Genomic DNA, 16894 nt, shown 5'->3' with positions numbered 1-16894 from the left:
ACTAGACAATGACTCAGATGCTTTTGGGTACCTGTGTAACAAGTTTCCGAAGTTGATTTACGAGAAAATGAAAGAAGATGTGTTTATAGGTCCACAAATAAGGTAGATCATTGCTGACAGCCACTTCCAAGACTTACTGGATGATACGCAAAGAGATGCAAGGGTGGTATTGAAGTCAGTCATAGACAATTTCCTTGCAAATAATAAATCGACTGACTATGTGAATGTTGTGCAAAAGTGCATCAGTGCGTACAGACAGCTAGGTTGCAACACGTCCCTCAAAATACATCTCCTCGACTCACATCTTGATTTCTTCCCCGAGAACCTAGATTTAGTCAGCGACGAACATGATGAACGTTTTCATTAAGACATCTCAGTGATGGAGTCACGCTATCAGGGTCGATGGAAGTGCAACGATGTTGGCTGACTACTGCTGGACGCTTGAGAGCGACATGACAAATGCTCAGCACAAATGAAGTATATTATATATATGTACATATGTATTTTACACGTGTATTATACCTTCAACTATGTTATTATTATAATTATGTGCCATGTGGCAAATTTCCATCATTTTCTTAGCTAAAGCCATGTTCATTATTACTCCGTGTAGCACTAAATGCTCTACTGAAATTCCTGTCTGTGAGTTCTTAAACATAATGGTTGATGCCGTATATGTCAAGAACGGTGGGTAATAGAGACAAATGGTTTGCATATTCGGAATCAGCATGTTCCAGTTGTCTTAGAACGCTTGTTGGATACCAAGATATCCACCGAAAGTGTTATTTTGTTATTCAGTGTAATAGAAATGAGATGCTTAAGGTTAATAAGTGGGGTAAACCATATGACTTCTTGCAGCCCATTATTTGAAGAACATAAAATATTATCGCTAGCTATTGTTTTTATTATAGAAATAGTTTCTTATGTAAAAGAGTGCCAGGATGCATCAGAAAAGAATGGAGATTTGCATAATTATAATATACATCACAGAAATGATCATGTTCAGTCATTCAGCACAGAAGCACTAAAACACAGTGTAATTCATATAGAAATTAAATTATTTAACAAACTGTCAAGAAACAGAAAAATAACCTAAAACATTTGCTAAGAGAAGTACGATCCTTTCTACTGCAACATAACTTACCTTTTCTTCAGCGAATGAATAAGTGGGTTATGTGTTGGTATTGTGAACGGGAGAAGAGTTTGGGGAAGATATCAGATGATAGACGACATTAAGATATATGGATCATATGAGGAGACAAAGAAGAAGGCAGTAAATAAGAAGGACTGGAGAATGCCAGTGAAGGAACTGCTCTTGGGCAGAACAATGAACGAATGAATGAATGAATGAATGAATGAATGAATGAATGAATGAATGAATGAATGAATGAATGAATGAATGAATGAATGAATGAATGAATGAATGAATGTGTTAGTTTTTTATATCATGTACATAATTAGTTCTCTTTTGTGTGTATTTAATACTATTGATTAGCTTGCGGGCTTCCCAAGCAAATGGTATGAGGTTCGATTCCTGGCACGAGCAATGGAAAAAATTTATCTTCTGTCCACGGAACTGGGTGTTTGTCCGTAGTCTTGTGATGTCTCATTGGTGGTCCACCATCATACTGATTCAGTCATGCTGATTCCAAGACCAGGGAGGACGCTTTTTTTTAGATATCTACCGTACAATCTCAAGTATCTCCTTCTCATATTCACAATGGTGTGTAAGTCGGATAAAAGGGGAGGTTTAAGAGAGTAAGAAGAGGAATATTTAATATTATTGTATGAGTTGTAATCATTTTGTAATATTAAGAAATCATGTATTAGTTTTAATACATACCGATGTGTCCAATATCACTAGTCAATTTATGTCACATGTTATTGGTAGCTATATAAATGTGTAGTAGTTTGGAATTAATCCTAGTTTTTAATTTTCTTTTGACGTATCTAATATCATTATGTATGATTCTTAAGACAAAATAAAATTAAATACATTAAAATTTCAGTGACATCGGTCATCATTACTGCAAAAGTTGAAGTAATCAATAGTCAAATTCTTTATATCGTATTCCCAGAGTAAGAGATTGCGAATTAGATTTCCAGCCAGCCTCAAGATTCTTTGCAAGGAAGTGAGACTCAAGTGTACATTGTAGTTTTTTATTCATCCATTTTTTCCCTCTTTTCAAAGTTAGTAAATACTCGGAACATTTTGATCTTTCAAGTTGCCTCACACACACATTAAGAGTTGGATATCATGTGTTTGTCAGGTGCTTTAGTGTCGGCTGGATTTGAAGTATCTGCAACTGTCAGGCGTAAAGAACCAGACTCCGACACAGATGGCGCATCTGCCGCCATTGCCCATGCAGGAGGAGGAGGAGGAGGTGGAGGTGCGGAAAACAATCACAACACTCTAGCGAGCAGCGGTTCCCACTTCACCACACTACGCACCAATGACAGGTATACCTATACTTTAATTTTATGAGCTCTGAGACATTTATGGTACCGGTACTACTTGAGCTGCGATGATCAAAGATTACAAACATATAGGTATTAATTTCACTATAAAATGAAGATTCATAGAAACATATTCCTTGTGAGGAAAACAATTTTTATTTCAATTTCTTCTCCATGAAACCACTATTTCTACTACATTTTCAAAAATTGAAAGTATCCTTGCCATACAATAATTCTATTTCATCATTCTGCAGCATATTGCACATCATTATTCTTCTTTCAGTAGTGGCTTTACTCACGAAACCAAATGCATGGGAGTCCGAGACTGTCATATCTGGACTATATGGTGAAAGAGTAATAATTTGCAATTCTTTTCTTTATTATTTTTACGTACAGACTGTTTCAGGCCACTCACTGCGTTGGATATGTATGTATTTTTTTACACTGCTTATTCATCACAAAACGTCTACTGGTATCTTCAATTATTTGGAATATAAATAAATACAATAATTGTAACATAACTTAAGTACCGGTATTAACTAATAGCATACCATGCAAAAATTGTATATAATTAATTACATATTTTACGTTGTATTATATTATTGTTTTTGTTGTTGTAATTTCTTATACTTTATATTTTACAAGAATGTTTATTTTTAACCTGTAAGTTATTACTCATAATTTTGTGAAACAGGTTGAGACAGTCCATTCCAGAAAATTAATGTGCGCCCATACAAGGAGGCACAAACCCAGTGTTAAACTTCAAGGTTTTGTCCTAGTGTCTTATAATAGGGATTGTATCTTGGTATCGGAAACATACAGTTTGAACTCGCAGATAATTTTTGGTGTATGGATTTCCTATAAGGTGTAGATTCTGTCAGCGATATTTCAAGGCAGGTTTCAACATGACCTTCTGACAGTTCCCTTGTAAGTAATATTGTCGTTTGTTTAAAAATGTATTCGTTTTTTTTATTATTTGTAAATTATAATATTTTTGGCAATACTAAATACACAAAAGAGGCAGGAAATGCATACTTTCTTAAATAGCTCATAGACAGTACATGCTGGTTAGATAAATCACTGCCTTCTAAAATAAATCTTGTGAAATATGGAGCCTATCATGGAACGCCATAAAAAATTTAATCAACAGTAAAGTTATACTAGCCCACCACTGTGGAGTAACAGTCAGTGCGTGTGGCAGTGAAACGAACAGGCCCAGGTTCGAATCCTGGTTGGGACAAGTTTCCTGGTTGGGGTTTTTTCCGGGGTTTTCCCTCAACTAATTGAAGCAGAATTGCTGAGTAACTTTCGGCGTTGGACCTCGTACTTATTTCGCCATCATTAATTCATATATCATCATCATCCATTTCATACCCCAGCTTCAGTTCATGGTGCAACATGCTGTACTTGTACAAGAGCGCAGCTGTTCGGCTACCCAATCATTCATAGAATAGGAGTGGTAAGCACAATAAGCCTCAGGCTTCAGAGTAAGCCTTCGGGTCCCTCCTCCGTACAAAAGAAAAAAAAGTCTTACTACCTGAGATTGGGATCCACAACAATGAGAGATCACATGTCAAATGGACATGTTTCCTCAAGTTAATAGCCTATACCACGTTCTTACAGAAGACATTACTCTGATGCCGAAGATACCTATCTGCTCCTTTGTGTCTTCTGTTGGGACAAATCATTATATTTATACTCATACAGGAAATCATATAATTCTCTAAATATAAATATCCTCATTCTTCTAACAATTTGTATCTTTTACAGCGAAACAAATGATCCAGAACCGATGGCTGAATCAACAACAGACTCACAACAAGATACGAACTCAAGGGTGCAAGAACTGTAAGCGTTTCTTCTTGGCCTATCTCTCTCTTTCAAACACACACACACACACTATTAGCAAAAACAATTAATAAACAAATACATTAGCAGTCTTGCTGGTTGGTAACTTAACAACTCTTCTGTGTTTCTTTGCTTAAAAGCTCGGTGTTTATGTTAACTTGTGATCTCAGCTCTGTCATCTATCTTTTAAAATATATTACCATGAGACAGTATTTAAAATAACATTTAGAAATTATAATAAGACTTATTGCATACGGTACATTTTTCCTGTTTAAGAGACATTTCTATTGCTGACAGAATTAGAAAAACATAAAGTTTCAAAAGTTCGACCTAACCTCATTTGCAGGTGAAAAGAGGACAGGTAGAAAGGGTACTGTATCCTATTTGTTATGGCTGTTATAAATATATTTTTTAGGATAAATCTCAAATATAGCGAACGCCAGTAGGGGAAGTTATCCCCATCCACATGAAATGTGCATTCGACACAACACTCGCCTATCACATAGAGTGTCTTTAGGGGAAAAGTGGAAGGGGTCGTGGGCAGAGCTTCTACATTCGCTATATTGCGATTAGCCCATTTTTTTTTTTATTTATCCTTTTCACATGAAGATGATGTTAGAATCATCCAATATTTTATCAGCAATTGAGAAGTCCAGTACAAAACTCTATACTGCACACTGAAACAGGCTTTATGTACATTAGTACAGTACATCTTCATGTACTTTCCAGAATAATGTCAGCTTTAAAGTGAACTCTTTCTTATTTGCAAATAAAAAAATATTAACTATTTTCACCACCAATACCATCATTATTATCATCAATCACCATTACTATGACTGTCATCATAAAGACTTAAGACTTTCCATTTTATTTTGTCATTAAATACCGGTAATTTTAAAACTGAACACGCTTATTTTATGATCATCTTTCTGACATGTAATAGCAGTTCTTGTTATACGTGTCAGGCATAAGTGGTACTACTACCATCAAAACAAAAATTGATACAGTAATCTTAGTAGAAATAATGTCTGAACTTTAATGATTTATAAACTAATTTGTAAGCTGACACCTGCAGTTTATTTCTGTCAATGAGTCCTAAAATATAGCATTGTCTTTTTAATACTTTGTACATTTTATTTTCTAGCATGATAGATATACTAAACGTAATAAATTAACTTTCACTGATTCTAAAACAGTACGTATTTAACATATTATATTGAGAAGATAAATGCCGAAACAGCTTCTACACCACAAACCTAAAGAAAAGAGAAATTTGAGACGAATGAATAAAAGACTTACGTATTGAGACTGTACCGGTAACAGGCCACGAGGTCTGAAATGGGAAAGGATGGTGAAGAGAGAAATAATTTTGGCTACCAGTACTTAACTTTTTCCAAGTTATCTTGCTTTCAGATTGAAGAGAATGGGAATGAGAGCTAACATTGTTGTTAAACACACTCTAAAAACAATTACTACACATTAATTTGTAGTTATTTCGTCTTTTTCTGTTTAGACTACTAAGTAGTTTCAAGAACATAACTGTTCTTCAGATCTTAACATTCATCTATATTTATTTTTATTTATTTCTTGTAGTGTGCATAGTTTCAGCATGTAGTTATAATATACGTAGATTGACAGTTTGGCTGCAAAAGTGCAACTTACACAGTAACTCTGTCACTGTCATCGTCAGCATAACTAGTAATTTAGAAGTGTCATATTGGCCCGAATTTAGTATGATCTCGAATGTAATATGACGTACACTTTGAAAATGTTATAGATTGGAAAAACTTCATTTTCTGAACTGGAACTTTATTTTTATCCACACTAATAATCCTCCTACAAAACGACATCCTCATTGCCATCCATGTCATTAGAAACATAGCACCTTTTGAAACCCTTTGCAATTGACTCACTGCTGATCCTATGCCATGCCATTAAGCCAGGAACTGTACACTTGGTGTTTTCAATTTATCTGTTGGAGTCAGAACGTGGTCCCTTTCAAGAAACCAGGCATTTACCCCCTGGTGTTATATTTCGAGCACAGGAGTAGGGTCAGATGATTGAGGAGTTGATGGTTGACTGGCACAAGGTGGTTTTTAATAAACCCTTTGAGGATAACCTGCACAGAAAATACAATAAGCTGGTACAGTTCGCGTGTTCTATAAAGTAGATTTCTTTTATGACTGAAAAGGGCTAGGCTGCAATTGAATACCTGAATTGAAAAACATCCCAAGTATGACGAAGTATATTGTTCAGGAGAGCAAGAAAACTACATAGACTTGCCATATAAGAGCATTGAAATAAATGTTTTTATGGTTCAAGAACAGAGGCTAAGAGTGTTTGAGAATAAGGTGCTTAGGAAAATATTTAAGGCTAGGAGGGATGAAGCTACAGGAGAATGGAGAAAGTTGCACAACGCAGAACTGCACATATTGATTGTATTTTTCACCTGACATAATTAGGAGCATTAAATCCAGACGTTTGAGATGGGCAGGGCATGTAGCATGTATGGGCGAATACAGAAATGCATACAGAGTGTTAGTTGGAGGTAGGGGGGAAAATGACCTCTGGGGAGGCCGAGATGTAGACGGAAGGATAATATTAAAATGGATTTGAGGGAGGTGGGATATGATGGTAGGGACTGGATTAATCTTACTCAGAATAGGAACTGATGGTGGGCTTATGTGAGGGCGCAATGAACCTCAGGGTTCTCTAAAACCCATTTGTAAGTAAGTATGATTCAAGAACACAGGCTTAGAGTCGGTCGGACTTGGGAAATTCTTTTTTACAGGATGGTAACCTAGGCAAAACACAACGTGTCAGGTAGGTAAAAAGTCAAATTCGGTAAATTTTATACTTGGGATGTTTATCAATTCAGGTCTTCAATTGTAATACGAGTACAGTTTTCACATAGCTGTTTTTATGCAAAAAAAAAATCGTACTAAATTTATGCCAATATGATACACTCTTGCTTGCTGAAGTGACAGTTATCGAAACAAGCTTGTCAAAGGAGTGTAGTACAGTATTTCAATTTAGAAATTTCCTTTTTAACTCATTCTTGTTGTACTTTAATGCTATATGGCCATTCTAATTCTACATGAGCTTGGCTCTATTACCCCAAGCTCAGATCTTGATCTTTCCTGTATGGCTAAAGGTGATATATTGCTATTGGTCAACAGTGGATGTGAGTGATCTATATTATGTCACAGTGTAAATTATTGCAGGACTGTGTCTGAGGCACGATCATTTGACGAGACAACAGTGCAGCCACCCACAAAAAGTTTGCATAGCAATTACGGCTCTAATCCCTCATCCAGAAATCCTAATGATGTAAGTGTGTAAGTTATTTTTAATAATTTTCACGTGATGAAAAACAAATTTATAGTTAAACATAACATTTAATGTACAAATAATTAGTTGGTACTCCATATCTAATTTCAAATTACTTTTAATCAGATTTTATTCAATAATAAAATTATTATCGCCCTTTATTTTTGCGTCAGGTTTTAAGATTAGAGTCGTGGTATCCAGTAAACACCATTATATCCCATTCATTTATGAACTTGAAAATATGTAACATTGCAAACAAAAACAAAACACAATCACTAATAATAGTAAGCGATACATATAACCAGAGTATCTTAAGATATTGAATCTTTAGTTTGTCAAAATTGTAGTACTTGGTACATGCTATAAGTGACGTATTGTTATGATCACCTCCACCTCCTTTGTTACTAAAATAAAGAGGCTTAGTAAACTCATTGGAAATATTAGTGATATCAGATGCATCAATGGAAACATCTGAATTAATATATTGATGATTTTAAAATGTACCTAACAGTCGTCTTTCTGCTGAAGACTTCATAGTAGACATACGATTTTAAAATATGAAGCATTTAAAATAGTTAAGAGCTTCAAACAATAATCATGTGCATTTATGTTCACAGGAGGCACACACAATGGCAGAGCGAGACCTGGGGTCTACACTGCTGATGCCACAGACACATCTCTACAAACCAGACAGGGTGAGCATACATAGAAATACCTTCTTCAAGAAAGTACAGTATGTGCACTTGGCAATAGTGAACTTAGAAAAACAAAAGCTTCTAGTACAGTTGTTCTCGGACTCTCACGTGTATTTCCATAGGTCCGTCTGTAAATTTTTACTTATTTTTCAGCAGACAAAATTTAGAAATAATTTCATTTAATATTAATTTTACATGCTCTTTTTATAGTAAAATAATTTCTAGCTTTTGCTTAAACCATTTACAACTTTATAATAGAAAGTAACTAGGAGCACCTAGGTGAGAACAGTTCAGAACACTTCAGCTTCAATGGGCTAATGGGCTTATGATGCCTATCAAAAGAGCAGCGTTACTTAAAACATCCTTAAAAAACGTTAAACACTTTTCAAAAGTTACTTATAGGATGATATTGATGATACTCTGATACTCTCTGTTCTGAATTTATAACACCATAGAACAGAACCTTTTCTAGACTTAATGACTTACAGCCTAGGCTTACAGTCATTGATTAGCACATGTTAGATGGTCTTTTCTAGTCAATAAAATCTACATTTATTGTTTCCAACATGAATTCCATTCTGTGTATGTGTTTAAGAATACCGGTACTTCCATAGTATCCCATCAAAAGGACAGACTTAATTGAAGACCTCCCCAGAAAAAGGATGTAACACAAAATTCTTGAAATATGTGATGTAGATGGATAAAATAATTTTAAAGCATTTACTTATTTAAAACAATAAATTATTGCATTGAAAGGCTTAATAAACTTGTATCCTTGTTTAGTCAAATGGTTGTTGTGGTAAATATAGTCATAATGAAATATGCTCCTGAAATTATTTTTCTTTCTCCTGAAACACATGAATAATTACAGTTTTGTTGGTTACATCCTTATTCTGGAGAGGTCTTCAATTATGCACTTAGGAATATAGGCCTAGTTAATATAACCATTTCGTGTGTTAAAATAATAATAATAATAATAATAATAATAATAATAATAATAATAATAATAATAATAATAAGCCCACAAAATCCTTTCAGGGCAAGGGCCTCCTACTTATATAGGGGTAGCTCGGTTGTTTACTCACATGGGGAGCCAGTCCGTGTGAATTTGAGTGATTTTCCTATATGTCTCAAGGTCTAGTTACCTAATCACTTCCTGAGCTAATTCTCGTGTAATCTAATACTATTTCTGATGAAACTAGTCAACTAGGTAATTGCAACTTAGCTTATTTTAACACATGAAAGTGGTTATATTAACTATATTCCTAAGTGATATAAAGTGTTAAAAGTGTGTACCAGTAATTAAATGATTAATTATGTAGTTCTGAATCCTTCACAGTTATTTTTGGTAGATTTCTCTGCTCAACTTATGTTACCAAGCAATTACTCTTTTGGGGCTTAGGCCAATTAATCACTTTCAAAGACTACGCAATTAGATCGAATCTTATAAATCTACAAATCTTACATCATAGTGCATATTTTTTTTGTATAAAGGCACAATGCCCCATCAGTAAACCCGTCACAATCCTCAAGCTTCTTCTTCTTAGGACCGTAACTTAATCACTGATGTCTTTAGAGAATCTTTCAGTCATCCCTTAACTGTGATTAGAACATCAGAATTTGAAACTTTCACTGAAACTACGAAAATGTTAGCATAGAAAAATTTGTAGGAAATCGTACTTCGTTGCATGTAAGTATCTTATGTTACTCACCAATATTACTTTTTTAATTAAAGAAAATAGAAAAGTGGCTCCTGACACATTTATGATGATTTATATGGAAAAGTAAATTATTTTAATATTTAGTTACAAACATGAACACTTGTTGATTGCTGCATGAACTTCGGGTTCAAAAGAATAATCTGACATATCACTAAGTATCACCCACAATGGTTGCGGTAACATTTCGAATTTGGGTATTGGGTGGAGGGGAGGGGCTTTGGATTGGGCATATTGAAATTATGGAAGTAAATTAATACTTATGGAGACGAATGTTTCTATTAGATAGGCTATTAGTACTTATTGGCACAGATTCGTTTTCCATTTGTGCAACATAAATGCGAAAAACAAATTCCACTGAAACTCTGTCATGATAGATTGTATGCATTTACAACAGTACCAATAGTTCCATCCTGCCTTCCCTATGGTGAAGTTACTGCCTTGAAATTAGAAACTGGAAATCATATTATAAATTGTGAGATCTCCATGTCTATTCATAGTATGGACTTGATGAACCGATTGTTATATCATCATCATTAATTCGTACACAAAACTAAGATGGTTATCAAACTGATGATAATTATTGAACCTAGCCCCATATAACTGTATTTTTTCAAGATTTAACTTTGAACGAAATTATCTATTACAAAAGATGTTTTCCATTAACTCTATCACAGTGATTTAATTTAATAAAAGTTATTATTACATTTCTTATAGAACTTAACAGAAAAGCTTAACAATGCTGTAAAATTCAATTAATATCAAATCGCATATCTTTATGTAAGATGCCATGTTTGTTTACAGACTTTTATGTACATAATATTTTAAATTAACTGTAAATATGTATAATATTATGAATCCACATTTATTTGTGCACTTTATTTTTCTTTTCCAGGGTAGTGACATCTCCAACTTTGATTCACTATGAACGTGACTAGAGATTAACAGCAGTCTGGTACAAAATTAATCAAATCAATTCTTGGTGGAATCCTTTTGGTATGAATACCTCTACTTGGTGGTTTCTATTGAAAATTGATTTGCTTCATTATTATCAGGGGTCGTGTGTTTGCAACAGCCTCGTGTGTTTAAATGGACAAAGAGGTACACGGCAGGAATTTGTTATGGTATTAAGAATGAATATTGAAGTGTTGAGAGTTTCTTTATATATTTTATTTTGTAAGAGTATGCAGAATATTCTAAATATTTTACATAATCTGTAATTTAAAAAAAAAGTTTCCTTAAAAACTTAATTTTTTTACTTTAAACATCTGACTGAACTAAAATATTAAATGAAATGTAGTATTATAATATACAAACTCTCTCTCGAGATAACATTTTCTAGTACTAGCCTTGACGAATAGTTTTAAATTCAGAGAAAGGTTCGTTTTTACTTCTAAACGTATAATGTGCTGAAAACGAGAACAGCAGAAGAGAGAAGCTGAAATAATGTGTACTTGTGTGATACATTTGTAAGTAGTATTATTGCTCAAAATCATATAGATCAAAGATTAGTTAAAAACTTGCAGTCCTTTTTAGAAATGAATTGGCAAATTTCTTCTCATTCTAGAAATTATAACGTTTTAAAATCATGTAAAATTAATATAAGTTTTTTGTATATTATTTTACAATATTATTATGAATTGAACTGTTCCTGTCAAATATTTAGCATTTAATGTATATGAGAAGAGATTATTCGGTTGATGTTGCTTGAGAGGGGAGAGGATCGATGTGAAGACTCTCCACTCCATTGTTATAAACAAACAAATTCATGCACACAGAGGACAAACAAGGGTTAGCATCTTGCGATGAAGCAGAAAGAAGGCTGATGACTGTCCCTCCTGAAAACGGGACAAACACAAAGTTCATCGAACTGTACCTTAACTTCAGCACGTAACAATGGTACAGTGAAATCCAGTAATGGGTCTAAAAGCCCTTAGAGCAAAATAAATCATTATGAAACACAAAAGTGAGCTCCTTGTTACCTACACTCATTTCTCAGGATTTCACTGTAGCATGATTTGTGTCATAATAGACTTCATCCAATCAAGTCTTTGCAATGTAAATATTTGTAACTTGAGTGGTTTAGACTTCTTAATAATTTATATGTATATTGTAGGTAGGGAGAGATAAACATCTACAACTTTATTTTGTAAATATAATTCACACTTTTCTAGCTCAAAAATGGGAGAGTTTGTGCCCCTCATATCGATGTCTGTATTGAAGGAATGTTTTGTTTTCTATTGACGAGTGCCAAAGTCTGTCATGTGCAATAGAATGGACACTGAACAGCAGTAAAATGTGACTTGTTCAAACTACAAAAACAAAAAATCTGCGTGGTGCACACTACAATAAAAACAAAGAAATTATTTTGTATCTGAAATAAATAAATGAACTAACTGTGTTTACATTCTGTTTTATTTTGCAAGCTGACTGGAGGTTCCAAGTCTGTCCTGTTTCCTGACTGTTCCTTCTGACCAAGACTTCCGTCTATTACACAGTGCAGATCGATTCCTTGATCACGAATTTCATAGAAAACTGACTGCTAGACTACCGTGACAAAAAGAGTGAAACAAGATACTGTCTTAATGTTCTTCTTAATAATACGTAAAATATAAAATTGGAATCTATTCAAGAAAAAAAAGTACCTTAAAAATATATATATATATATATATATATATATATATATATATATATATATATAATCGATTAAAATCAATTGTAAATGCTAAACATGTTTTGGGATTCTGTCTTTCCATCATCAAGACTCAGTCAGATGCGCAAGCATGTGGAAGGGCATAATTGGCCTCAATACAACTACTGATAAAGGGAAGGCAGAATCCTGAAACATTTTTAGCATTTACAATTGATTTTTAATCGATTTTATCTACGTATTTTTAGTACTGGTACTGTTTTATTGAATAGATTTCAATGATATATTTTATGAATGAATTAAAACACTGTTTGTTATAATATATTGACTAAAAAGATATAATAATATCAATTATTCTTGATAATACTTCATCTCCGTTGAACACAAGGATGCCCACAGGGAGGGGGAGCAATAGGAGCAAACCTCCCATACTGAAAAGTTAGACTTTTTAGTGTACTGTGTAGATTTTTGTATGTTTAAAAAATCATGTATTATGTTCCAACTATGTATATTTTCCATATGTGTTGGTTTCATTAGCGGTTTCTTAATATGAGCTACCATGCTTTAGCATGCCATAAAATTCCAGAACTCATTCTGTTCAATTCTTTAGTCTATTCATACGAATTAACAGCATACTTATTCTGTTCAAAACAACGTTGATATTGCTGTGATGTTGTACACATATCCTGCTCATTCATTTGGACATTTCAGAATTTTGAGACAACTAATAATAACAGGTATAAACTTACTATATATTATAATGACATGAGAATAACGCGTAAATATTGTTATAGTTATTTATCCATCTGTATGTGAGTAATGCCAACCTTCTGTTAACTTTCTATAGTTACACATTTAATGTGCATGCATCTGTTTCGCGTCTTTGTCAAAGAAGAAGTGAATAATATAATTTGTTTAATATGTTGCAAACCCCCTCCCCATGGATTATAATAAATTCTTCCAAGTAGATTTTATATAGTAATGGACTCGTTTACATTGTTGAGTTTATCGCATTTGATATAAGCATTTTCAGGGTGACTGAAGTGAAATTAATGACATCAGTATAATTTCCGTTCCTCAAATCCATTTTTTTCTCCATTTTGAATCTTGCGTACACTACTTTTAACATTTGAATATAAGTAATTGATTAACTAGTGGACTTACACGTGTTAATTATGTAAGTCTGTGCGGCACACACAACGCACCCACACAACAGGCAGAGAAGTATGACATGAAGCAGAGATCTAGTAGGCTCTGAGGACGGTGTGATGAAGCACCGAAACAGCTGTAAGCCACACAGACTTACATAATTAACACGAGTAAGTCCACTAGTTAATCGATTACTCATTTTTTTCTATTACTATAGGTCGAATATATATATTACATGTAAAAAAAAAGCATGATCATAAAATTACATCAATTGTTAATCATTGGTGTAAGTCACTAGAGTATCTAAAATTCTAAAACTACATGGCCAGTCACTTCTGACTGTACATACATTTTTTCGTATAGTATACCATTCAAAAAGAGCCCCTCCCCTTATTACTATCATTGATTAACTATTAAACGGTTCTTCATTATTTCAATGCTATTTACGAGAACAGTTGTAATTGGCAGAATGCTCCCATTCTATTTACACATCTGCATTTATTGCCTAATGGACAATCAAGTGTTCAGACTTTAGCACTAACTCTCAGTAGTACTCATTATGGCTTTTTGTCCTTGAGCTTTTCGTCATAGGAATCCTATAGCATCAATGATTCCATCTTAGAAAGGAAACCAATAAGTATTACCGTTTCAAATGTAGTTCTATGTAGCTACAGTCCGAAGTTTGAGTTCTTTCATTGTAGACTGATCTGTGAGTGGTGACTGATGAATGAGTCTGTTATGGTATCTATAAATATTATACTGAATACTGTACTATGTCTTGTTCATTCGCTTTATTTGTGATATTTAGCATACCGGCATAGGTATTTTAATTCACTGTCATTCAACGGTCGTTCTTTGCCAGATTTATTGTTTCTACTAAGCTTAAACTATGTCTGACAGTTTAGAACAGATAACGGTGACCATGTAAAAGGCTCACCTTTACCAACCCATTCACTAGCAGAAAAATTGGACGATCACCTAATAGATGGTCGATTGTGTGGAAGAGTATCTGAGAGCATTAGAAGATGGACCAGCTGTTGAACCAGTAATGCTGTTGTTCATATTGATGTAAAGTATAGCCAGCACTACCCTCTACGAAAAGGAGTTGCCATGAAGAAAGCTGAAGATGTTATGAGTAACTATTAATCTAAACTTCTGGGTAAAGCTGAAAAAATTTAACATCAGAGTTAAATTAATTCATTTTTTAATAGCTACTGCTGAAACCATGTTGTATGTTAAAAGGAACAAAATAAACATGGTGTTTACAAGTTTATGTGACCATCTAAGAACATATGATTTTGATCATGACAAGGGAAAGATGGCCAGTTATTGGATTTGGTACCTGGGCCCAGAATTTGATGTGCGGGGGGGGGGAGGCTGTTATTGGCTAATGAAGACACTGACTGGTATGTGAATTATATCTGTGTAATGGGAAAGTAGCATTGCTAGATGTAAGGAAATTATATACGTATGATTCAATAAATGTAATCTATACTAATAATAAATCTGTAGCCGAAATTTTTCTGGTAATTTTCGATTTTCCAAAAATAATTGGTCCTAACATATACAATTAACCACCCTGAAACCGAAAATCGCTTTTTTGAAATTTTTGTTTGTATGTCTGTCTGTCTGTATGTTTGTTACCTTTTCACGCTATAATGGCTGAATGGATTTCGATGAAAATTGGAATATGAATTAAGTTCGTTGTAACTTAGATTTTAGGCTATATGGCATTCAAAATACATTATTTAAAAGGGGGGGTTATAAGGTGGCCTGAATTAAATAAATCGAAATATCTCGCTTATTATTGATTTTTGTGAAAAATGTTACATAACGAAAGTTTCTTTAAAAATAATTTCCGATAAGTTTTATTCCTTGAAAAATATTGATAGGACTGATATTTAATGAGATAAATGAGTTTTAAAATTAAAATAACTGCCATCTAAGGCCGTGTAATGAATTAAAAAACAAACGACTTCGTCTATAAGGGGCCTTGGACAACAACAATCGAAAGCTATAAAAGATAGCCTACAGATAATGTTTCTGTGTTTGTATGAAGTAATATTAGAAGCTAAATTAACCGATTTGTATAATTAATTATTAATTCACCATTGGAAAGTGTAGTTTCTATAGATGGACATAATGCTATAATGTTATTACAGTAACTTGTGAGTGAATTGAGGACAGGTAAGATTAAAATAGCTTCTTATGAACAGAAAACTTGATAGGCTATTCTGTACATTCGTTTCCTGTATTTTCTAAAATAATTTTTATGACCAAATGAGTGGTCTCTGGATCAAAATGATCGCATTTTAATTATGCAAATACAATTTAAATTAAGTAACATAATAAACGATTTATCCTTCTATCAAACACGAATGTTCCCTGGATCAAATGTCCTATTTTAATATGTAATTACTTTATATTTATTTCTAACGGGTGCAGCAGAGCGCATGGCTACGGCTAGTAAGTTAATAAAATTATATTATACAAGAATGGATTTAATAATAATAATAATAATAATAATAATAATAATAATAATAATAATAATAATAATAATAATGGTAAATATATAGCTGAATATATTAAATCAGCAATAAAAAAGTAGATTAACAAATGTGAGAGTTTCCCCCTCCCCAAGGACCAACCTTAATCTGTCCGATATATTGATACTGGTACTGCATATTTTTCAAAAATGGCAATAACATTTTCTGGTAAATACTGATTTCTGATGCTTCGCAAACGTATCGCATTAGTGTTCTGAACTGTTTTCCAGAAATGGGATGGATGAATTATTAATACTTTATTATTTACCATTTCTTATACATAATAATTTTGTAGTATGCGGGTATATCAGAGGCATGAATGTTAGAGCTGTTCAATTTTTTTTCGGGGGGGGGGGGTCAAACCAACAAATTCCCCCCTCTCCCTACTACACTCATGACTACAGCCGTAGACCGTACATATAACTATAAAAAATTGTATATGAAAGTGCGTTAAAAACATAAAACGTATTTCACTGCTTCCAAAAGCGTCCCCCTATTTAA

The 16894-nt window shown here is 33.5% G+C and overlaps 1 protein-coding gene across 2 annotated transcripts in view; it reads left to right on the top strand.

Annotated features, from left to right (window-relative positions):
* The window catches only part of LOC138714955 (mucin-17), a 280203-nt gene extending 267750 nt beyond the window's left edge, over positions 1-12453 (top strand). Inside the window, exons 14-18 of one of the 2 annotated variants that reach the window (XM_069847261.1) lie at positions 2271-2460; positions 4228-4305; positions 7530-7635; positions 8253-8330; positions 10944-12453. In XM_069847261.1, the coding sequence (XP_069703362.1) occupies positions 2271-2460; positions 4228-4305; positions 7530-7635; positions 8253-8330; positions 10944-10976 (485 nt within the window). In that variant the 3' untranslated portion in view covers positions 10977-12453. The remainder of the gene's footprint in view (positions 1-2270; positions 2461-4227; positions 4306-7529; positions 7636-8252; positions 8331-10943) is intronic. The other variant, XM_069847262.1, reaches the window with a different exon arrangement.
* The last annotated feature ends 4441 nt before the right edge of the window (positions 12454-16894 follow it).

This window comes from Periplaneta americana, chromosome 15, assembly GCF_040183065.1.
Source record: "Periplaneta americana isolate PAMFEO1 chromosome 15, P.americana_PAMFEO1_priV1, whole genome shotgun sequence".
NCBI lineage: Eukaryota > Metazoa > Arthropoda > Insecta > Blattodea > Blattidae > Periplaneta > Periplaneta americana.
Note: the sequence above shows the minus strand (reverse complement) of the source record. Positions and strands in the feature narration are given on the sequence as shown.